The 23,754-nt window shown below is 43.1% G+C and overlaps 1 protein-coding gene across 7 annotated transcripts in view; it reads left to right on the top strand.

Moving 5' to 3' along the window:
- The window catches only part of LOC110527654 (chromodomain-helicase-DNA-binding protein 6), a 98,655-nt gene that overhangs the window by 58,635 nt on the left and 16,266 nt on the right, over window positions 1–23,754 (top strand). For 5 of the 7 annotated variants that reach the window (XM_036983147.1, XM_036983153.1, XM_036983149.1 and 2 more), the window contains 16 exons: window positions 50–305; window positions 3,252–3,462; window positions 4,037–4,232; window positions 4,716–4,880; window positions 13,107–13,286; window positions 13,946–14,056; window positions 16,288–16,490; window positions 19,636–19,835; window positions 20,282–20,441; window positions 20,761–20,850; window positions 21,093–21,196; window positions 21,560–21,689; window positions 21,970–22,048; window positions 22,155–22,209; window positions 22,468–22,777; window positions 23,216–23,424. In XM_036983147.1, coding sequence (XP_036839042.1) covers window positions 50–305; window positions 3,252–3,462; window positions 4,037–4,232; window positions 4,716–4,880; window positions 13,107–13,286; window positions 13,946–14,056; window positions 16,288–16,490; window positions 19,636–19,835; window positions 20,282–20,441; window positions 20,761–20,850; window positions 21,093–21,196; window positions 21,560–21,689; window positions 21,970–22,048; window positions 22,155–22,209; window positions 22,468–22,777; window positions 23,216–23,424 — 2,659 coding nt within the window. The remainder of the gene's footprint in view (window positions 1–49; window positions 306–3,251; window positions 3,463–4,036; window positions 4,233–4,715; window positions 4,881–13,106; window positions 13,287–13,945; window positions 14,057–16,287; window positions 16,491–19,635; window positions 19,836–20,281; window positions 20,442–20,760; window positions 20,851–21,092; window positions 21,197–21,559; window positions 21,690–21,969; window positions 22,049–22,154; window positions 22,210–22,467; window positions 22,778–23,215; window positions 23,425–23,754) is intronic. The other 2 variants (XM_036983148.1, XM_036983150.1) reach the window with 2 other exon arrangements.

Genomic DNA, 23,754 nt, shown 5'->3' with positions numbered 1-23,754 from the left:
ACTGAATTGGAAATTGAATTTACACCACCACCATCTCCTCTTCCTCCAGGTGAAGAAGCTTCAGGCCATCCTGAAGCCCATGATGCTGCGGCGGCTGAAGGATGACGTGGAGAAGAACCTGGCGCCCAAGGAGGAGACCATCATCGAGGTGGAGCTCACCAACATGCAGAAGAAGTACTACCGGGCCATCCTGGAAAAGAACTTCACCTTCCTGGCCAAGGGGGCCAACCAGCACAACATGCCCAACCTCATCAACACCATGATGGAGCTGCGCAAGTGCTGCAACCACCCCTACCTGATCAAAGGTGACGTGTGGACACACAAATGAAAGCACGCATCACACTAACACACACACGCTCTACAAATGTTCGTAGTTCATAGTTCATAATAAAATGTTAACCTCTTTGGGGTAGATGGGAAGCTTGCGTCCCACATGGCCAATAGCCAGGGAAAATGCAGAGCTCCAAATTCAAATACATTTCTATAAAAATCTAACTTTCATTAAATTACACATGCACGATAGCAAGTTAAAGCTACACTCGTTGTGAATCCAGCCAACATGTCAGATTTCAAAAAGGCTTTTCGGGGGAAAGCATAAGATGCTATTATCTGACGATAGCACAACCGTAAACAATGAGAGTAGCATATTTCAACTCTGCAGGTGTGACACAAAACGCAGAAATAAATTGTAAATCATGCCTTTGACAAACTTATTTTGTTGGCACTCCTATATGTCCCATAAACATCACAAATGGTCCTTTTGTTCGATTAATTTTGTCGATATATATCCAAAATGTCCATTTATTTGGCGCGTTTGATCCAGAAAAACACTGCTTCCAACTTACGCAACGTCGCTACAAAATATCTCAAAAGTTACCTGTAAACTTTGCCAAAACATTTCAAACGACTTTTGTAATACAAATTTAGGTATTTCTAAACGTATATAATCGATCAAATTGAAGACAGAATGATCTGTGTTCAATACAGGAGCAAAACAAACTGACGCTACTTTTCTGGTTACGCGCCTCTATCAAAAGGTACACATGAACTGACGTTCGGTCTGAGCTATAGTACTTCTTCATTACACAAAGGAAAAACCTCAACCAATTTGTACAAACTGGTGACATCCAGTGGAAGCGGTAGGAACTGCCAGAAAGTCGATTCGAATTCTGGATTCCCCATGAAAAAGTATTGAATAGACAGTGACTTAAAAATACAAAAAATCTGAATGGTTTGTCCTCGGGGTTTCGCCTACTAAATAAATTCTGTTATACTCACAGACATGATTCAAGCAGTTTTAGAAACGTCAGTGTTTTCTATCCAATACTACTAATAATATGCATATACAGTGCCTTGCGAAAGTGTTCGGCCCCCTTGAACTTTGCGACCTTTTGCCACATTTCAGGCTTCAAACATAAAGATATAAAACTGTATTTTTTTGTGAAGAATCAACAACAAGTGGGACACAATCATGAAGTGGAACGACATTTATTGGATATTTCAAACTTTTTTAACAAATCAAAAACTGAAAAATTGGGCGTGCAAAATTATTCAGCCCCTTTACTTTCAGTGCAGCAAACTCTCTCCAGAAGTTCAGTGAGGATCTCTGAATGATCCAATGTTGCCCTAAATGACTAAAGATGATAAATACAATCCACCTGTGTGTAATCAAGTCTCCGTATAAATGCACCTGCACTGTGATAGTCTCAGAGGTCCGTCAAAAGCGCAGAGAGCATCATGAAGAACAAGGAACACACCAGGCAGGTCCGAGATACTGTTGTGAAGAAGTTTAAAGCCGGATTTGGATACAAAAATATTTCCCAAGCTTTAAACATCCCAAGGAGCACTGTGCAAGCGATAATATTGAAATGGAAGGAGTATCAGACCACTGCAAATCTACCAAGACCTGGCCGTCCCTCTAAATACTTTCAGCTCATACAAGGAGAAGACTGATCAGAGATGCAGCCAAGAGGCCCATGATCACTCTGGATGAACTGCAGAGATCTACAGCTGAGGTGGGAGACTCTGTCCATAGGACAACAATCAGTCCTATATTGCACAAATCTGGCCTTTAAGGAAGAGTGGCAAGAAGAAAGCCATTTCTTAAAGATATCCATAAAAAGTGTTGTTTAGAGTTTGCCACAAGCCACCTGGGAGACACACCAAACATGTGGAAGAAGGTGCTCTGGTCAGATGAAACCAAAATTGAACTTTTTGGCAACAATGCAAAACGTTATGTTTGGCGTAAAAGCAACACAGTTGAACACACCATCCCCACTGTCAAACATGGTGGTGGCAGCATCATGGTTTGGGCCTGCTTTTCTTCAGCAGGGACAGGGAAGATGGTTAAAATTGATGGGAAGATGGATGGAGCCAAATACAGGACCATTCTGGAAGAAAACCTGATGGAGTCTGCAAAAGACCTGAGACTGGGACGGAGATTTGTCTTCCAACAAGACAATGATCCAAAACATAAAGCAAAATCTACAATGGAATGGTTCAAAAATAAACATATCCAGGTGTTAGAATGGCCAAGTCAAAGTCCAGACCTGAATCCAATCGAGAATCTGTGGAAAGAACTGAAAACTGCTGTTCACAAATGCTCTCCATCCAACCTCACTGAGCTTGAGCTGTTTTGCAAGGAGGAATGGCAAAAAATTCAGTCTCTCGATGTGCAAAACTGATAGAGACATACCCCAAGCGACTTACAGCTGTAATCGCAGCAAAAGGTGGCGCTACAAAGTATTAACTTAAGGGGGCTGAATAATTTTGCACACCCAATTTTTCAGTTTTTGATTTGTTAAAAAAGTTTGAATTATCCAATAAATGTCGTTCCACTTCATGACTGTGTCCCACTTGTTGTTGATTCTTCACAAAAAAATACAGTTTTATATCTTTATGTTTGAAGCCTGAAATGTGGCAAAAGGTCGCAAAGTTCAAGGGGGCCGAATACTTTCGCAAGGCACTGTATTAGGATCTGTGACAGAGTAGGAGGCAGTTCAGTTTGGGTAGAAATGTTGCCCCCTACCACAAACAGGTTAATTATAAAACGAGTCGACGGCTCGTGACCTGACCTGTATTCCTTCTAGCATCCATAGTCCTGTAGAGTCCTTTATATATGGACTGAGTTTAATTCCACCCTGACTTTATGGAAATGGCTTCATACCGATTTTCTCTGACCTTCACAAGGTTCTCTACAATGCATTTTAAGTAGACCTTTTTTCTCCCTTATCTTCTCTGGACATGTCTAGGTGCGGAGGAGAAGATCCTGGATAGCTTCAGGAAAACGCACAGCCCTGATGCTTGGGACTTCCAGCTCCAGGCCATGATTCAGGCAGCGGGGAAGCTGGTGCTTATTGACAAGCTGCTGCCGAAGCTGATTGCTGGCGGCCACAAGGTGCTGGTCTTCTCCCAGATGGTGCGCTGCCTGGACATCCTGGAGGATTACCTCATCCAGAGGAGGTTAGGTTGGGGCTGAGGATAGAGTTGAGATGGGTCTGGGGTTGCTGGACTGGGCTCAAGCTCTGCTCTGTGTGCGCACATCACAATCCCCCTCACCCTCTGCTCTAGTCTAAAAAGAGACGGACGAAGACTGCAATTGTGTTGAGTTTATCAAGTAGGGAAAAATATATGATTTTGCTGGACAGTTCCAAGAACAACAGGAAAGGCACATGTGTATAACAATATTAATGGCTTGACTTTATAACATAATGATAAATCTGTGTTAGACACACATTTCTACAGGATATCTATGATCCGTAGGAGATTTTTAATTTAATTAATTTTTAATTGGAGATACAATATGAATATTGCAACAACAAAAAAATCTAAATGAAAACACAGTATGAATGAATATGTTTGAATACATAATATATAATATATGTATTGTAGCGAATTCGGGGGTAGCCCGACCAGTACTCAAATCTGACTGTGAGCCCAACACCTTCACCGTTACGCCAATAGATCCGAACCTCTTGACGAGGTCGTTCGGTTGAGGTTGCTACAGTATGTTCATAAGTTATATGTGTGGTTCTAGGTACACCTATGAGCGCATCGACGGCAGAGTGCGGGGTAACCTGCGCCAGGCAGCGATCGACAGATTCTGTAAGGTGGACTCGGACCGCTTTGTGTTCCTGCTGTGTACCCGTGCTGGGGGCCTGGGCATCAACCTGACCGCTGCAGACACCTGCATCATCTTCGACTCGGACTGGAACCCCCAGAACGACCTACAGGTTAGGCACCACTTTCCGGACCTTGACTAAACCTAGTCCTGGACTAAAAACCTAGTACTGGACTAAGAAGTGTTATACTCATTTCCTGATTTCATGCTTTCATGTTGTCCTGTGTGGCTCAGTTGATAGTGAATGGCGCTTGCAATGTCAGGATTGTTGGTTTGATTCCCTCTGGGTACACCACTGTATGTGTATGCACTCACTAAGTCGCTTTGGATACAATTTCATACGGTATGAAATGGTATAATAGCTATTTCATGTGGGCATGCAGTATGAAATGGTATAAAGGCAAAAGATTACTCACACAATGTTCATATTTTTATTCTACTTTTTTTTGTACTACATTGATATTGATTACTGCGTTGATGTATTTAGTGCTTGCAAGAAAGGCATTTCAGTGTACTTTAAACTTTGAATGCCAGTGTAAAATAACTGTTTCCAGCCGTGTGTGTGTGAAACTGCTCTGTTTTGTGTCCCTGCCAGGCCCAAGCTCGCTGCCACCGCATCGGCCAGAGTAAAGCAGTGAAAGTGTACAGGCTGATCACCAGGAACTCCTATGAGAGGGAGATGTTTGATAAAGCCAGTCTGAAGCTGGGTCTAGACAAGGCTGTGCTGCAGGACATTAATCGAAAGGGCAGCCTCAATGGGGTGAGTGACTGCTATGATCGCCTGGTCCCATATGTTTGTGCTGTCTTGCCAATTCCTATTGTCATCGTCCCATCGTCATGCCAGCACAAACAGATCTAGGACTAGGTTATACTATGAAGGATGATTGCCTTTGTACACAGTGAGCTCCAAAAGTATTGGGACAGCGACATATTTATTTTGTTGCTTTGTGGCTCATCGGATTTGAAATGATTCATTTTTTAATTTGAGGGTGAACCGTTGAGAAATTAGAACTTTTTGTACATAGTCTACCCAAATTAGGGGACCAAAAGTATTGCAACAAATTCACGTACATTGCATTTACTTTTTCCACATTTTGTTACGTTACAGCCTTGTTCTAAAATTAATTTTAAAAATTCCCCCCTCATTAATCTACATGACAAAGCAAAAACGGGTTTTTAGAAATTCCTGCAAATGTACACTGCTCAAAAAAATAAAGGGAACACTAAAATAACACATCCTAGATCTGAATAAATGAAATATTCTTATTCAATACTTTTTTCTTTACATAGTTGAATGTGCTGACAACAAAATCACACAAAAATGATCAATGGAAATCAAATTTATCAACCCATGGAGGTCTGGATTTGGAGTCACACTCAAAATTAAAGTGGAAAACCACACTACAGGCTGATCCAACTTTGATGTAATGTCCTTTAAACAAGTCAAAATGAGGCTCAGTAGTGTGTGTGGCCTCCTTGTGCCTGTATGACCTCCCTACAACGCCTGGGCATGCTCCTGATGAGGTGGCGGATGGTCTCCTGAGGGATCTCCTCCCAGACCTGGACGAAAGCATCCGCCAACTCCTAGACAGTCTGTTGGTGGATGGAGCGAGACATGATGTCCCAGATGTGCTCAATTGGATTCAGGTCTGGGGAACGGGCGGGCCAGTCCATAGCATCAATGCCTTCCTCTTGCAGGAACTGCTGACACACTCCAGCCACATGAGGTCTAGCATTGTCTTGCATTAGGAGGAACCCAGGGCCAACCGAACCAGCATATGGTCTCACAAGGGGTCTGAGGATCTCATCTCGGTACCTAATGGCAGTCAGGCTACCTCTGGCGAGCACATGGAGGGCTGTGCGGCTCCCCAAAGAAATGCCACCCCACATCATGACTGACCCACCGCCAAACCGGTCATGCTGGAGGATGTTGCAGGCAGCAGAACGTTCTCCGCGGCATCTCCAGACTGTCACGTCTGTCACATGTGCTCAGTGTGAACCTGCTTTCATCTGTGAAGCGCACAGGGCGCCAGTGGCGAATTTGCCAATCTTGGTGTTCTCTGGCAAATGCCAAACGTCCTGCACGGTGTTGGGCTGTAAGCACAACCCCCACCTGTGGACGTCGGGCCCTCATACCACCCTCATGGAGTCTGTTTCTGACCGTTTGAGCAGACACATGCACATGTGTGGCCTGCTGAAGGTCATTTTGCAGGGCTCTGGCAGTGCTCCTCCTGCTCGTCCTTGCACAAAGGCGGAGGTAGCGGTCCTGCTGCTGGGTTGTTGCCCTCCTACGGCCTCCTCCACGTCTCCTGTTGTACTGGCCTGTCTCCTGGTAGTGCCTCCATGCTCTGGACACTACGCTGACAGACACAGCGAACCTTCTTGCCACAGCTCGCATTGATGTGCCATCCTGGATGAGCTGCACTACCTGAGCCACTTGTGTGGGTTGTAGACTCCGTCTCATGCTACCACTAGAGTGAAAGCACCGCCAGCATTCAAAAGTGACCAAAACATCAGCCAGGAAGCATAGGAACTGAGAAGTGGTCTGTGGTTATCACCTGCAGAACCACTCCTTTATTGGTGGTGTCTTGCTAATTGCCTATAATTTCCACCTGTTGTCTATTCCATTTGCACAACAGCATGTGAAATGTATTGTCAATCAGTGTTGCTTCCTAAGTGGACAGTTTGATTTCACAGAAGTGTGATTGACTTGGAGTTACATTGTGTTGTTTAAGTGTTCCCTTTATTTTTTTGAGCACTGTATTAAAAATGTCACCGAATTATCACATTTACATAAGAACTCTGTACTTTGTTAAAGCATCTTTGACAGTGATTACAGCCTTGAGTCTTCTTGGATATGATGCTACAAGTTTGGCATACCTGTATTTGGGGAGTTTCTCCCATTCTTCTCTACAGACCCTCCAAAGCTGTCAGGTTGGATGGGGGGTGTCGCCACACAGCTATTTTCAAGTCTCCAGAGATGTTCGATCTGGTTCAAGTCCGAGATCTGGCTGGGCCACTCAAGACCATTCTGAGACTACTGCTTCACAGTATGAAAGGTGAACCTTCGCCCCAGTCTGAGGTCCTGAGCGCTCTGGAGTTGGTTTTCATCAAGGAACTCTCTGTACTTTGCTCCGTTCATCTTTCCCTTGATCCTGACTAGTCTCCCAGTCCCTGCCACTGAAAATCATCCCCAACGCATGATGTTGCAATCACCATCCTTCACCATAGAGATGGTGCCAGGTTTCCTCCAGATATGACGCTTGGCATTCAGGCCAAAGAGTTGAAGCTTGGTTTCATCAGACCAGAGAATCTTGTTTGTCATGGTCTGTGTCTCTTTAGGTGCCTTTTGGCAAACTCTAGCGGGCTGTCATGTGCCTTTTATTGAGGAGTGGCCACTCCGCCATAAAGGCCTGATTGGTGGCGTTCTGCAAAGATTGTTGTCCTCCTGGAAGGTTCTCCCATCTCCACAGAGAAACTCTGGAGCTCTGCCAGAGTGACTATCGGTTTCTCGGTCACCTCCCTGACCAAGGCCCTTCTCCCCCGATTGCTCAGTTTGGCCGGGTGGCCAGCTCTAGGAAGAGTCATGGTGGTTCCAAACTTCTTCCATTTTGAAAATGATGAAGGCCACTGTGTTCTTGGGCACCGTCAATGCTGCAGAAATGTTTTGGTACCCTTCCCCAGATCTGTGCCTTGACACAATCCTGTCTCGGAGCTCTACGGACAATTCCTTCAACCTCATGGCTTGATATTTGCTCTGACATGCATAGTCAACTGTGGGACCTTGTATATACAGGTGTGCCTTTCCAAATCATGTCCAATCAATTGAATTTACTAGGTGGACTCCAATCAAGTTGTAGAAACATCTCAAGGATGGTCAATGAAAACAGGATGCATCTGAGCTCAATTTCGAGGCGGGGTATTGTGTGCAGATTGCTGAGGAAAATTTGATTTAGAATAATGCTGTAATGTAACAAACAGGGATGCAAACTAATATTTTCTTTCTTCAGTCACTTGCTGCATTCTGTTGTTATTTGAACAGAGGTAATTCCTGCTTCCGAGCCAGCCTGTCAGAGTAGAGACTGGGCGTGGTTTAGACTCACCCAGCCTATCGTTGATTGTTGGCGTACGAGCTGGTACCAGCCCCCGGGCTATCCAGTTGATAGATGTAACTGTTGCTGTGTAGAGGATCTATGCGCTCATTCCCTAGATACCGTTATCACATATCTGGTTTCTGTTATTGTTAAGTTTGAGTTCTAACAGAAAACAGTCTGTGGTTTGCTACACTATGTTCTGTATGTGTCCGTTTTTATGTTATTCTGTATTTTTCCATCACGAGAAAGGCCCATGGCCCTGAAACTGTTAACAATGTCTCAAGTCAGCTATGTTGCATAACACATACACCCACACAAGCCAACAGAAAATAATATTCAATCACATATGATATGGCAACGGACTATAGTGCATAACACAGAACCTCACAAACCATTGAAATGGCAGTAGCTGTATGACAACCAGCACATTCATGAGCCTGCAATATGACTTTCTTCAGTATGAAATCCTCGACAACCCACTGGGCTGTCAGACTCTGCATGCTCATGGGGCTGATATCGCTGGTCCAAATGTCAGTCGTGAAGCTAATAGCAGTGACGCTATTACTGTGTAACTCCGGTAGGGCAACATCTGAAAAATAGAGCACTTGGTATTGTGTACCGGTGCTCGACCAGTCGGTGAAAGCCAACATCACCCACAACAGAGAACGGTTGATTGTTAAGGGCAATTGAATTCCATTATCTTGGCGTTAATGGATTTCGCCTTTGAGTTGTCTCGCTGAAATGTTCTTACTCTTTCAAATGACTGCTCGATCCACACAGCAGACATTGTGGGCTAGGTTAGGAATGCTGCGTTTCACGTGTTGCTAAAAATTTTATGTGGTGTCATTACGTCATGTACTAACATTATATAGGTATGCACGTCAGCTTTGACACCGGTTTTGCACATCGGCGTTAAACTAGATATCGGGCCGATGTTGGCATTTTTAGCTAATATCGTCCGATTCCGATATGTTCACCGATATTGTGCATCCCTTATTGTTAGCATTGTTAAGTATCTTGCTAGCTGGATGGAATTATCCGTTAGCTAGCCAGAAAAATGTTGATCAACATTAGCCAACTTAACTGATCAAATAATTGTGTTTATGGTGTGAAGATTAGCTGGCTAATAAAGTCAGACCACTAACGTTAGTAACCTAACCAATTCGCTGTAATATTACACGACTCCTTGCTGTTCCTCAAGTTATAACACATTAGTTGCTTACTGTACCCTGGCAATCTGTTTGAAATGTTAACTAGTTAGAAGTTAGTTCGTCAGCTGGTTATCTGTGAACTAATGTTTTCCCTCTAAAGTATTGTGGTTAATTTTCAGAATGAGAGAATTAAGTGAAAATGAGGCATTGCTTATTAAATATTTAAATGTCGCTGGAGCCGGGCCTGGCTTAAGCTGGATGCCAAAAGGAACACCACACACTTCCCCCCTTCTTGCTTTTTCAATACAGTGGATAAAAAGGGGTATGCCAGGTGTACTCTGCCTGAAAGAGATAAATTATGCCAACAAAGGGTATCATGGTCTGCTGACACATTGAACAGATGTCCACAGGCAGAAAGTGTGCAGTGTAGCTCAAAAATAATGATTTTGTTGTGTTGAACTTCACAGTAACACTTGTGTGATTGAGGGGGGGTTATTACATTTCTTTACTCAGTGAACTTTATTTTTGCACACATGTAGCCTTGTGCACTTGATCAAAGTCTACTATAGTGACCACTATAATAGAGCAGAAATAGGATGCTTGTTTGTTTCATTCTATTTCTACTTAAGAGGGTTTATTTCCCTAAGTGCAATTTTTAGATGTGTGTGTGTGTGTGTGTGTGGTCACACGCGTTCTATTATAAAGGCTGTTATGGCTAACTGCAATATTAGTGTATTGTTTTTTTTCTCAATACATTTTTTAGCTGTGTGTTAGGTTCACATTAACCACTTTATTTCACACACAGAGACTGACCATGTACAGTCGTGGCCAAAAGTTTTGAGAATGACACAAATATAAATTTTCACAAAGTTTGCTGCTTCAGTGTCTTTAGATATTTGTGTCAGATGTTACTATGGAATACTGAAGTATAATTACAAGCATTTCATAAGTGTCAAAGGCTTTTATTGACAATTACATGAAGTTGATGTAAAGAGTCAATATTTGCAGTGTTGACCCTTCTTTTTTAAGACCTCTGCAATCCACCCTGGCATGCTGTCAATTAACTTCTGGGCCACATCCTGTTTGAAGGCAGCCCATTCTTGCATAATCAATGCTTGGTGTTTGTCAGAATTTGTGGGTTTTTGTTTGGCCACCCGCCTCTTGAGGATTGACCACAAGTTCTCAATGGGATTAAGATCTGGGGAGTTTCCTGGCCATGGAACAAAATATCGATGTTTTGTTCCCTAAGCCACTTAGTTATCACTTTTGCCTTATGGCAAGTCGCTGGAAAATGCATTGCTCGTCACCAAACTGTTCCTGGATGGTTAGGAGAAGTTGCTCTCAGAGGATGTGTTGGTACCATTCTTTATTCATGGCTGTGTGCTTAGGTAAAATTGTGAGTGAGCCCACTCCCTTGGCTGAGAAGCAACCCCACACATGAATGGTCTCAGGATGCTTTACTGTTGGCATGACACAGGACTGATGGTAGCGCTCACCTTGTTTTTTTCCGGATGACCCAAACAATCGGAAAGGGGATTCATCAGAGAAAATGACTTTACCCCATTCCTCAGCAGTCCAATCCCTGTACCTTTTGCAGAATATCAGTCTGTCCCTGATGTTTTTCCTGGAGAGAAGTGGCTTCTTTGCTGCCCTTCTTGACACCAGGCCATCCTCCAAAATTCTTCACCTCACTGTGCGTGCAGATGTACTCACACCTGCCTGCTGCCATTCCTGAGCAAGCTCTGTACTGGTGGTGCCCCATCCCGCAGCTGAATCAACTTTAGGAGATGGTCCTGGCGCTTGCTGGACTTTCTTGGGCGCCCTGGAGCCTTCTTCACAACAATTGAACTGCTCTCCTTGAAGATCTTGATGATCCGATAAATGGATGATTTAGGTGCAATCTTACTGGCAGCAAATATCCTTGCCTGTGAAGCCCTTTTTGTGCATAGCAATGATGACGGCATGTGTTTCCTTGCAGGTAACCATGATTTACAGAGGAAGAACAATGATTCTAAGCACCACCCTCCTTTTGAAGCTTCAAGTCTGTTATTCAAACTCAATCAGCATGACAGAGTGATCTCCAGCCTTGTCCTCGTCAACACTCACACCTGTGTTAACGAGAGAATCACTGACATGTCAGCTGGTTCTTTTGTGGCAGGGCTGAAATGCAGTGGAAATGTTTTTTGGGCATTCAGTTCATTTGCATAACAAAGAGGGACTTTTCAATTAATTACAATTCATCTGATCACTCTTCATAACATTCTGGAGTATATGCAAATTGCCACCATACAAACTGAGGCAGCAGACTGTGAAAATTAATATTTGTGTCAGTCTCAAAACGTTTGGCCATGACTGTAGATCATATTCTTTGTTGTTTAATTAGTTAACCTGCATTTCCCCCTAGCATAATTTTTTAGCATATTTCAGTGCGCCCTCACCAGTTTGCATCCCTGAAAAAATGTGGAAATAGTTAGTATCTGTACTTTACTATTTATATTTTTGACTACTTTTATTTCACTACATTCCTAAATGTAGTGTACTCTTTACTCCATACGTTTTCCCTGACACCCAAAAGATACATTTCGAATGCTTTGCAGGACAGGAAAATGGTCCAATTCACACACATCAAAAACATCCCATGGTCATCCCTACTGCCTCTTATCTGGCACAAATGCTTAGTTTGTAAATTATGTCTGAGTGTTGGAGTGTGCCCCTGGCTATCCGTAAATTTAAAAAACAAGAAAATCGTGCTGTCTGGTTTGTTTAACATAAGGAATGTGAAATTATTAATATTTTTAACCAAATACTTTAAAACTTTTTCTCAAGTAGTATTTTTCTGGGCGACTTTTACTTTTCTATTAAGTTATTTTTTACTTTTACTCAAGTATAACAATTGGGTACTTTTTCCACCACTGGTATGAAAGTAGTACAAAGTTTGCTTTTTGTTTTATTTGTTTCAGGTTATTTTGTGCCCAATATAGAGTAATGGTAAATAATTTGTCATTTTGGAGTCACTTTTAATTGTCAATAAAATTACAATGTTTTTAAACACTTCTACATTCATGTGGATGCTAACATGATGACGGATAATCCTAAATGAATCGTGAATAATGATGAGTGAGAAAGTTAGATGCACAAATATCATACCCCCAAGACATGTTAACCTCTCACTATTACAATAAGACTTTCTTCTTTTTTTTTTTTCAGGGGGGTCATTTTTGTGGGCCTAACTTTTTCACTCATCATTATTCACGATGTATTCAGGATTATGTGTAATCATGGTAGCATTCACATTCATGTAGAAGTGTATAGAGATTATATTATAATTTATAAATAAAAATGTGTAGCTCACTTGTGTATCACCTTCACAGAGTAATCTTTGAGATTTCTATGGCCATCCACACTCCCTCTCAATGCTTTTGTTGCCGGTTTAGCAGTACAACACAAACAGTTGTCAGTGGTCATGCTAAGGGGGGTTTTGTACACCGACACACTTTTTTTATAAAACTTTTAACCATATAATTCAGGAAATAAATTAAGTATTCTATTCAGGGACTAAACTGAAAGTACCAGTTCCTATTCCACTTTTTGTAATTGAAAAGCATTAAGCAGTATTTGAGTTTAGCTCAATGACTGAATTGAAATGGAATTGACCCCAAACCTGATCTGTAATTTGGTCCAGCTGGTCTGAGAGCTGTTGCTATGGCTGCCAACTAACGGGGGGGGCATGGTGTCCTAAAGGCGCAGCAGATGACCAAGATTGAGGTGGAGGACCTGCTGAGAAAGGGGGCGTATGGCGCACTGATGGATGAGGAGGACGAGGGCTCCAAGTTTTGCGAGGAGGACATCGACCAGATCTTGCAGCGCCGCACCCAAACTATCACCATCGAGACAGAGGGCAAGGGCTCCACCTTCGCCAAGGTTAACACTGATCCTTATATCCCTGACCTCTTAACCCCTGACCCTAATATCCAGACTGTCAATATCAAGACGGTAGGCAACCCCAACCTTTATACCTCTGACCTCTAACCCCTGACTAATACCCAGAACATCACCATCGAGACAGAGGGCAAGGGCTCCATCTTCGCCATGGTAAACCCTTACACCTCAGACCATTAACCCCTGACCCATATCTCGACCATCACCATCCTGACAGAGCTCCACATTTGCCAAGGGTAACTCAATTATAAACCTTACCCTTCAACCTTAGTCTTTTACTTTGCTGGATGGTGATGGTTTGAGATTTGATTACATTGTGCTCAACTACAATGAGGAAATGTAAGTTTAAGTGTCAAGGGTTTTACCTTTGCCAAGGTAAACTCTACCCCTCCCTTATAGATTAAACCTTAATCCTAAAACTATCACAATCCAGGTAGTCTGTAACTATCGGAAGAATGACATGTTAGCCAGTCACCACAAGTTTCAGTTTCCCCTGAGTGGGTGGTGAAAGGGAGATGCAACTCTCACCAACGTCTGATTTCACGCCTTAACAGCTTTCTCAGCACATCTGTGTATGTTACTCGCATAGATCCAGTCAGGTTGATGTGTGTGCACACTTTTGTTTTCCTTGTCATTTCCAGGCCAGCTTTGTGTCTTCTGGAAACAGAACTGACATTTCCCTGGACGATCCCAACTTCTGGCAGAAATGGGCCAAAATAACCGAGCTGGAGATTGACTCCAAAGCAGAGAAGGTAAGGGGAAGGGAGGGGAACTAAGGAAGGGCACTATGGGGCTACCGGTTATCCCTGACCAGGGATAACCAGCTCCATGGTGTTGGAGGGACTCCAGAAATATCCGGTCCCGCATGTCCCTGCAGATCACTTCGAACGCGGGCTAGAAAAGAAGGGGGAAGAGGCCTTGCGAAACAGTTTAAATATCTGGCACTCGTCACTCTGTCGAAGAGATGTGTTGCATTAATGAGTGAGGAAAAAGCAGCATGCGAAGCAGAGGGAGGAGGAGAGGCTGCAGTTGAATTAATTCTGTGTGGTGTGTATTACAGCTTGCTGTGTGTGTGTTAGTGTGCTGCGTATGTATTTTGTGCCCCAGAGAGGGGTGTGTGTGTGTGTGTGTGTGTGTACAGTTGACGTCGGAAGTTTACGTACACCTTAGCCAAATACATTTAAACTGTTTTTCACAATTCCAGTTATTTAATCCTAGTAAAAATTCCCTGTTTTAGGTCAGTTAGGATCACCCCTTCATTTTAAGAATGTGAAATGTCAGAATAATAATAGAGAATTATTATTATTTATTTATTCTTTCATCACATTCCCAGTGGGTCAGAAGTTTAGATACACTCAATTAGTATTTGGTAGAATTTCCTTTAAATTGTTTAACTTGTGTCAAATGTTTTGGGTATCCTTCCACAAGCTTCCCACAATAAGTTGGCCCATTCCTCCTGACAGAGCTGGTGTAACTGAGTCAGGTTTGTAGGCCGCCTTGCTCGCACCCGCTTTTTCAGTTCTGCCCAAAAATGTTCTATTTGATTGAGGTCAGAGCTTTGTGATGGCCACTCCATACCTTGACTTTGTTGTCCTTAAGCCATATTGCCACAACTTTGGAAGTATGCTTGGGGTCATAGTCCATTTGGGAGACCCATTTGCGACCAAGTTTTAACTTCCTGACTGATGTCTTGAGATGTTGCTTCAATTATATCCAAATCATTTTCTATTTTGTGAAGTGCACCAGTCCCTCCTGCAGCAAAGCACCCCCGCAATCTGATGCTGCCACCCTCATTCTTCGGCTTGCAAGCATCTCCCTTTTGCCTCCTTTTTCCCTTTTCTTCTAGATGGTCATTATGGCCAAACAGTTCTATTTTTGTTTCATCAGACCAGAGGACATTTCTCCAAAAAGTACGATCTTTGTCCCCATGTGCAGTTGCAAACCATAGTCTGGCTTTTTTATGGCGGTTTTGGAACAGTTGCTTCTTTCTTGCTGAGCCGCCTTTCAGGTTATGTCGATATAGGATTGGTTTTACTGTGGATATAGATACTTTTTTACCTGTTTCCTCCAGCATCTTCACAGGGTCCTTTGCTGTTGTTCTGTGATTGATTTGCACTTTTTGCACCAAAGTATGTTCATCTCTAGGAGACAGAATACGTCTCCTTCCAGAGCGGTATGACGGCTGGGTGGTCCCATGGTGTTTATACGTGATCACTATTGTTTGTACAGATTAACTTGGTACCTTCAGGCGTTTGGAATTTGCTCCCAAGGATGAACCAGACTTGTGGAGGTCTACAATGTTTTTTATGAGGTCTTGGCTGATTTCTTTTGATTTCCCCATGATGTCAAGCAAGGAGGCACTGAGTTTGAAGGTAGGCCTTGAAACACGTCCACAGGTACACCTCCAATAGGCTAATTGACATAATTTGAGTCAATCAGAAGCTTCTAAAGCCATGACATAATTTTCCGGAAAATTCCAAGCTGTATAAATGCACAGTCAACTTAGTGTATGTAAAATTCTGACCCACTGAAATTGTGATACAGTGAATGATAAGTGAAATAATCTGTCTGTAAGAAAATTGTTGGAAAAATGACTTGTCATCCAGAAAGCCGATGTCTTAACCGACTTGCCAAAACTATAGTTTTTTAACAAGAAATTTATGGAGTGGTTGAAAAACGAGTTTCAATGACTCCAACCTAAGTATATGTAATCTTCCAACTTCAACTGTATGTTAGTAATGTACGTTTTTTGGGGCCTGAGTATGTGGTTTTAGCAGTTTATGTACACTTATGTATAGGCCTACATCTGGACTTTTCTGCGCATGGATTTGTTTGGCATCCGTACACAGTATGGCATGTGTTTGGGGTGTGTGTACTGTGCTGTGCATGGGTTCATATAATGTATGTATGGCTAGATGAACTGTGTGTCCATAAAACCTGCAGTAAAACCTGAATATGAACTACCACCCCCTCTCCCTCACAGGAGAGCCTGGTGATTGATACACCTCGTGTGAGGAAGCAGACTCGTCACTACAACTCGTTCGAAGACGACGAGCTGATGGAGTTCTCTGAGCTGGACAGCGACTCAGAAGAGAGGCCCTGTCGCACCCGCCGCTTCAGCGAGAGGAACAGACGCTACCTCCGCGCCGAATGCTTCCGCGTCGAGAAGAACCTGCTCATATTCGGGTTATTTTATCACATCTAACATTCCCCAGTCACACTTTCATTGGGCCATACTGTAATAATAATAATAATAATAATAATAATAATAATAAATTATTATTATTATTATTATTATTATTATTCATTATTATTGTGAAATGTAAGTGCTCTCTCATTGGCTTAAGTACCCTCAAATTGTACCTTAGTCAGCACTCTTACTTGCTACCGCGGAGTTAGTGGGCCAGTGTTGAGTAACCCCCAGTCAGTAAATAATTTATTTGACATATTCCGGGACTAGCACAACTGATTCAATTGGTCAACTAATCACCAAGCTCCTCATTCGTTGAATCAGGTGTCCTAGTTGTGGAATACATCAAATACAGTCCCTGCCAAATATATTGGCACCCCTGCACTTATTTTTAAAGGCCCAGTGCAGTCCAAAACGTGATTTTTTTTTTGTGTGTTTTATCAGTTTTTTCCAGCTCTTTTATTGTAAGAGCTGTTAGAAAAGAACACCTGAAATTTCAGCCTGTTTTGGTGGGATGGAGTTTTGACCCATAGAAAAGAGTGTTCCAAACCACTGCCAATAATGGGTCGTTTTCAGTTTTCCCCTCCCCGCTCAGTACTTAATTGTTACCCCGAAATGATTTGATATGGAGATCAAAATGGCTACATCTTCTAAAATAAGTTGAAAAGTTGAAAGTTTGGTCTCCACACCTTGTTAGGGGATTTTAAACATTGCAGAAACAATTATATTTTATTTGACCTTAAGAAACCTTAGAAAAATAAGAGACCTTAGAAAAATAAAGAAATGGGAAAAATGATTGGCACCCTGAAGCTAGTACACAGCCTTTGCCCAAGATATTTGCAGACAAACACTTCTTGTAGCCATCAATGATTGTGCTGCAATTTGGCCCACTCTTCAGCAGCAAACTGCTGTAATTCTTCAATGTTTGAGGGGTTCCCTCCACCAACTGCTGTTTTCAGATCTGTCCATAGCATTGGTGGTCAGTGCCGTTTAAGATGAGGGAAGACTATTATTATTTTTAATGAGAATGGCCTTATTTCTATTACAGCATATTGGATGACTGTCATTCGTATTCCTTTCACCAAGCTCAATGTAACATCAACAGGTTTAGGCTACTACATGATACTCAAATGTTCCTTATACCCATTATGAGGTTGCTACGACCTAGCCTATGAATGAAAGTTTAGAACATAGGTGCAGATGTCGAAATGTGTGAAATTAAGTTGACAGAAAGTGACACATTCAATAACGCCTTGCACACTCTTGCCTGCATACAGCTGATCTAGGGCGTTATCATTAGTCCAATAGTTGCAAACGAGTTTCCATTGGATAAATTCAGGTATGTTTATCCCCGCTTCGTTCCGTTTGCTTCTGTTTTAAGAAACATTCTTAAACAGAATCGGTGGAATGAATACACCTCGGATCACACGCAAACTTTCATAGCAGTCATACAAACAGCATGATCACTTTGATCGTTGTTGCTATAATTCCTTCTCGCATCTATGAGCTCTCCGCTCACCTTTTCCCTTCACTTGCGGACTTCAGTGCACACCAACGGTCTGTGACCAGGCAAAAATACCTCTAACCACTACACACAGCCTACATAGTTGTCACCATTATTAGTTAACATCATAGTCTACATAGCTACTAGAACTAACGCGTTAGTAAACCCACTACAATCTTGCAGTACAGTCAGCAAGCAGTTTAACAGTTACACCTGCAGGCCCCTAAGCTTACCTTGGAAGAGTTCCTGTGTTGGATAGCCAGCTAGCTAACATCCCTCTATGTTTGAGCCGGGTGCTTGAGTAGACTAAACTAGCTGCTTTCGCTAGCTAAGTGAAAGTAAAATAAGAAATACAGCGAAATATAGCTGCCGCCCTCTTGCTTAATTTTTTAAAGAAATTAATTTGTTCAAAACTGTTCAACTATTGTCTTTCTCTCTTTTGAGTCAACTCCTCACCACTCACGAGCATTATCAAACTTCCCCATATTTGATTGTAGGGAGGGTGTTATTTTTATTGAATGCTTCATTTGGTCATCGGCAGCTGATCTGTATTGCCAAAGAGCACTAATTATGTTTCATTGGTCCACATAATTTTTTTCCCAGGATTTAGGCTTGTTTAGGTGGGTTTTGAGAAGTTCAATCAGGATATATTTTTTTTTATTTTTTTTATTTATCTTTATTTAACCAGGCAAGTCAGTTAAGAACAAATTCTTATTTTCAATGATGGCCTGGGAACAGTGGGTTAACTGCCTGTTCAGGGGCAGAATGACAGATTTTGTACCTTGTCAGCTCGGGGGTTTGAACTCGCAACCTTCCGGTTACTAGTCCAACGCTCTAACCACTAGGCTACCCTGCCGCTCCTTCATTTGTGGGTTCTTCCTATAACCAACAACCAAATGTAAGCATTCAAAGAAATTAACACCCTCCCTACAATCAAACATGGGGAAGTTCGATAATGCTGTGGGGTTTCTTTGCTGCCTCTCGTACTGGGGGCCTTGTCTACAAGACCTCATGATATCTGCAGATTATAAATGTTTTTTGGAGTGCAATGTTCTGCCCAGTGTCCAAAAACTAGGTCTATGTTGAAGGTTGGTCTTCTAGCAGGACAAAACAAACTAAACACACGTCAGAAGCACACTTGAATGGTTCAAGAAGAAGCACTGGACTGTTCTTGAGTGACCAGCAAAGAGTCCAGATCTGAATCACGTCCATAACCTATGGCAAGAGCTGAAAACAGCAGTTGGTGAAGGGCACCCCTCAAACATTGATGAATTAGAGAAGTTTGCTGCTTAAAAGTGGGCCAGAAACACAGGCTCTGCAGCCAGGTACTAGCTCCGGGGTGCCAGTAATTTTGTCCATTTGTCTTCATTTTCAAAAGTAAAATTGTAAGCAATTTTTGAAACTTTTTTTTAGAAGAAATATGGAATTCTTTAAGAAAAGTGCAAGGGTGCCAATATGTTTGGCTGCAACTGTATGTGACACTGGCTGGGGGTATTCAAGGGGAGGTGGGGACTCGATGAGAGCCTACTGCAGTAGGCTACATTAGAGTACAGATTTATTTATTGTATCCCAGCGACATTTTTTGTGGTGTATCTGTGCTCATGCCACCCGCTCCATCTCTCTGTGTGTCCACACAGCTGGGGTCGCTGGAAGGACATCCTAACCCACGGGCGCTTCAAGTGGCAACTGGCTGAGCATGACATGGAGGTGCTTTGCCGGGCACTACTGGTCTACTGTGTGCGTCACTACATGGGCGATGACAAGATCAAGAGCTTTATCTGGGACCTCATCACACCTGCCAAGGATGGCCATAAACAAGACCTGCAGAACCATTCTGGTGAGAGATTCACTTACATCCCCTCCAAACAAGTTGCCATTCACTCATATGGCCGTATGGAGGAAAGAGGACTGGCAAAATGGCTAGTTATGTTGACAACACTCAAATTAATAATCAAGGTCTAAAAAGCAACTCGTAGTGCCAGAGTTTCTCATTGTGGTCTATAAAGCAGATTCCTGACTGAATGGCCCCTGGGGGCTTGAACCCTTGCTCAGCATCTTGTACTACTCGTACTACATCTTGTATCGACTCTATCTATCACTTAACAATGAAGTAAAAAAAAAAAAAAAAGCAATCCTCACCTTTTGTTAATTTGAGTGCTTTGATGACTCCAAATAACTGTAGCCATAGCTCCAACTCTGATCCCCAAATATGTGCTTTAATGTGGACTGGTGTGCTACTGATGATTGCTTGGTATTGCTCAAACAATATCTTTCCACAAGCAGGCCTGTCCGCCCCAGTGCCCAGGGGACGCAAGGGTAAGAAGCTAAAGAACCAGCTGAGCGTGCCTGAGATGAAGCATGCAGACTGGCTTGTCAACTGCAACCCAGAGGTAGTGCTACAGGACGACAGCTACAAGAAACACCTCAAGCAGCACTGCAACAAGTGAGTCCCCATTACTCACAATTCACCTTCAGTTGTTGGTGAACCTCGTCATGTTCTCCTCTGACTAATAGGATTCCTAAGGTTGTTAAATCTACAAAGTCGAGCTTGAAAAGAAATGTACAAAATCTAGATTGTTTGAAATGATGATTTGAATTGCTGAAGCCAAGGGAGTTTTATGCTAGATTTACTTTGCATTTGCTCTTTTTTTAAAAAGTTTTATGTTTTAGCTTCCTGTAAAAACTGGTGCAAACTTTGCACCTGGTAAAACAGTTGCTGTGTCACAGAACGACAAGTGGTCCATGTGTTGTGTTGTGCCAAGGGTACTTCTGAGGGTGAGGATGCTGTACTACCTCAAGGCGGAGGTCCTGGGAGAAACTGCTGCTCAGTCCCTGGAGGGCATCCATGCCAGGTACAGAGTGGGCACCATGAGGGCACCCATTAATCATGCCACTTCCTATATACACTGATGAACTTGTTGATACATGAAGGGCTAGTTCCTTTAACCCAGATGATGCCTATTCATGTACTCAAAAGCACTTTCATTGCAGATTCTCCATTGAGCATGCTTTTTAATCCAGAAGTAGGAGAATATTGTGCGGGAAACCAGCCCAAAGTAAATGGCTGATTTGTTTGTATGTGTAATCTGTGCAGTAAACTGGAGGTGGCACTCCCTGATATTGACTACATCGAGATCCCAGCAGGCTGGTGGGATGCAGAGGCAGATAAGTCTCTCCTCTTAGGAGTGCACAAACACGGTAATCCTTTAGTCTGGGGTCTCCTGCTTATCAAGGCCCTCATTTAATCAATTCCAAAGGATCTTACATCAACCTTGGTCCTAGAGAATTTCAGGGTGTGCAAGTTTGGTTCCAGCACTAAAACACCTGAATCAACTAACCCAAGTCCTGCTGATCAGTCGATTAGCCGAGTCAGGTTTTAAGCCTGTAGCTCGCTCTGTAAATCTTGGATCAGGATTGGTAATTAATGGCCTACCATATATCAGTTATTGGTCATTGATTAATTGATCATACATTTGAAATTGATAGTACATTTAAGTCTAAAGCCACTTCCATCATCACCATCTGCGCTCAGTAACCCTGGCTCCTGGTGTGTGTCCTCAGGGTATGAGCGATACAATGCCATGCGGGCCGACTCAGAGCTATGCTTCTTGGAGCGGGTGGGCATGCCTGACGTCACGGCGCTCTCAGCCGAGCAGAGTGGAGGAGAGGTGGTGGCTGACCTCACTGACAGGCAAGAAACCACCCCCTTGCCTTACCGTAGGGCACAAGTCTCATTTTAAAGGATTGACCCCAAAAAAACAGCATACAGTAATATCCACAGTACCAAATCTCAGGTGCTGTGTACAAATGTGAATGTCAACCAATGGCTTTAAGCCCCAAAATTGAATGTATCAGCAAAACTAGATCTAGTTCCCCTAAATATATTAATACATCCTGAGTGGTCATGCTGAGTCTGGTGATGGAGAAAGTGATTTAAATGTGTGGTCTTTATCTTGATTGTTAATGTTTAGTGCTTGCAAAAGTGAGGATGTGAAAGACGATCCTGAATGCAATCAGGAGGAGGGAGGAGTGGAAAAGGTTGATAATAAGGTATGGACTCTTGAGTGACTCGGCTAAATGAAAATGAAGGATTCAATTATTTAATATCTAAAAAGGTTGAGTTGTGATGTTGTATCGTCTATTTTTGCTCCAAAAGGATGAAACCAGCTCCAGTAATGATGCAATGGACAAGCATGACAGTGTTGGTCAAGGTGAGTGTTCATCTACCTTTCAGCTTGCATTTTTGCATAAACACCTTACAAACTGGAGAATCTGTGAGTGCATAAGATTATAGTGGTTTTTCCAACTCCAAGTTCCACCTAGTTCATTTTCTGCAAGTGTTCCTGTGGGTTATTCTACGAGGAAGGTAATGTAATTTTGTCAAAAATATATATTTTCACCTAATTGTAAGAATTTGTCATAAAAAGCATATGATTAACAAGCATAGATCTGATGCTGTTACTTTGCAGACACACTCTCAGTGGAGATGGTCCAGGAGACCTTTGGCCAGGAGGGCATGGAGCTAAAGGGTCGCCCTCTGTGGCCGGCCGGCCCTGCCCTTACGGCCAGGCTACGTCGCCTCATCACGGCCTACCAGCGCTTCATGCGGCGCGAGCCGCTGCGCCACGACTTCCTGCTACCTGAAGGGCTGGGGGCAGGCCTGGGGACGATGTCCTGGCAGCTGGGGGAGGAGATTAGGCGTTGCACGGTGGCCGCCGCTGAACCTGACCCTCTCTTCCTGGAGTGGCAGAGAAGGTGGGTGATGACGTCAGAGCAAAGGTGGGTGATGCCATTGATCCCCTACGTTATGTGCTGCTCGGTCCCGTTCCCTTTCGGTTCCGAGCTCCTTCCCCCCCTCTATGTTCACCGATATGTAAGGCATGGTTATATCAATACGAGGATGTCTCCTGCTAGCTCTCCAATAAGCTAGGTGGAACTAACTAGTTACCTTTCACAAAACATATCCTTCAAGAGGCTAGAGAAGGAATTGGACTGGTTCATTGTCTATGCCCCTAAAAGATGGTGCATGTCAAAGACCTAATGTAACATTATTTGGATTAAGATATTTGACTTCAATGGGGAAATGATTTACTGGAACCAGACTTCTTTTGTGTATGATACCCACAACTGACTTGTGGCTTCCGTGTACTGCAGTCACATGTCAGTGCATGCCCCCCTGATCAAAGGTTAATGGTAGGCCTGTGTTTTTGTGAGCAGGTGGACACGGCGTGAGCAAGCAGATTTCTACCGCACCGTGTCGTCGTTCGGTGTGGTGTACGACCCGGAGAAGAAAGCATTCGACTGGAGTCCTTTCCGCTCCTTTGCCCGGTTGGAGAGGAAGACCGACGAGAGCCTGGAGAGATACTTCAGTAGCTTTGTGTCCATGTGCCGCACTGCCTGCAGATTGCCCCCCAGGAAGGACGAAGGTAACGACTCAACAGGAGGCAAAGCAAGAGAGCTTGCCCTTAAAGGTGCAATAACAAGGGAATACCCGGAAATTAGGAATCCTCCAACCAGGAATTCTGGATAACCTCAGAATTTTTGGAAAGTTACCAGAATTTGTCACCCTAGGGAATGCCATAATGTACACTGAACAAAAATATAAATGCAACATGTAAAGTGCTGAGGAGTATTTCTGTTTGTAATAAAGGTCTTTTGTGGGGAAAAACTCAATTCTGGTTGGCTGGGACTGGTTCCCCAGTGGGTGGGCCTGCCTCCAAGTGTATGATCACCTATATTATAAACAAATAATCTGA

Source organism: Oncorhynchus mykiss, chromosome 7 (assembly GCF_013265735.2).
Source record: "Oncorhynchus mykiss isolate Arlee chromosome 7, USDA_OmykA_1.1, whole genome shotgun sequence".
NCBI classification, from domain to species: domain Eukaryota; kingdom Metazoa; phylum Chordata; class Actinopteri; order Salmoniformes; family Salmonidae; genus Oncorhynchus; species Oncorhynchus mykiss.
This window is presented reverse-complemented; position numbering and strand designations above follow the sequence as displayed.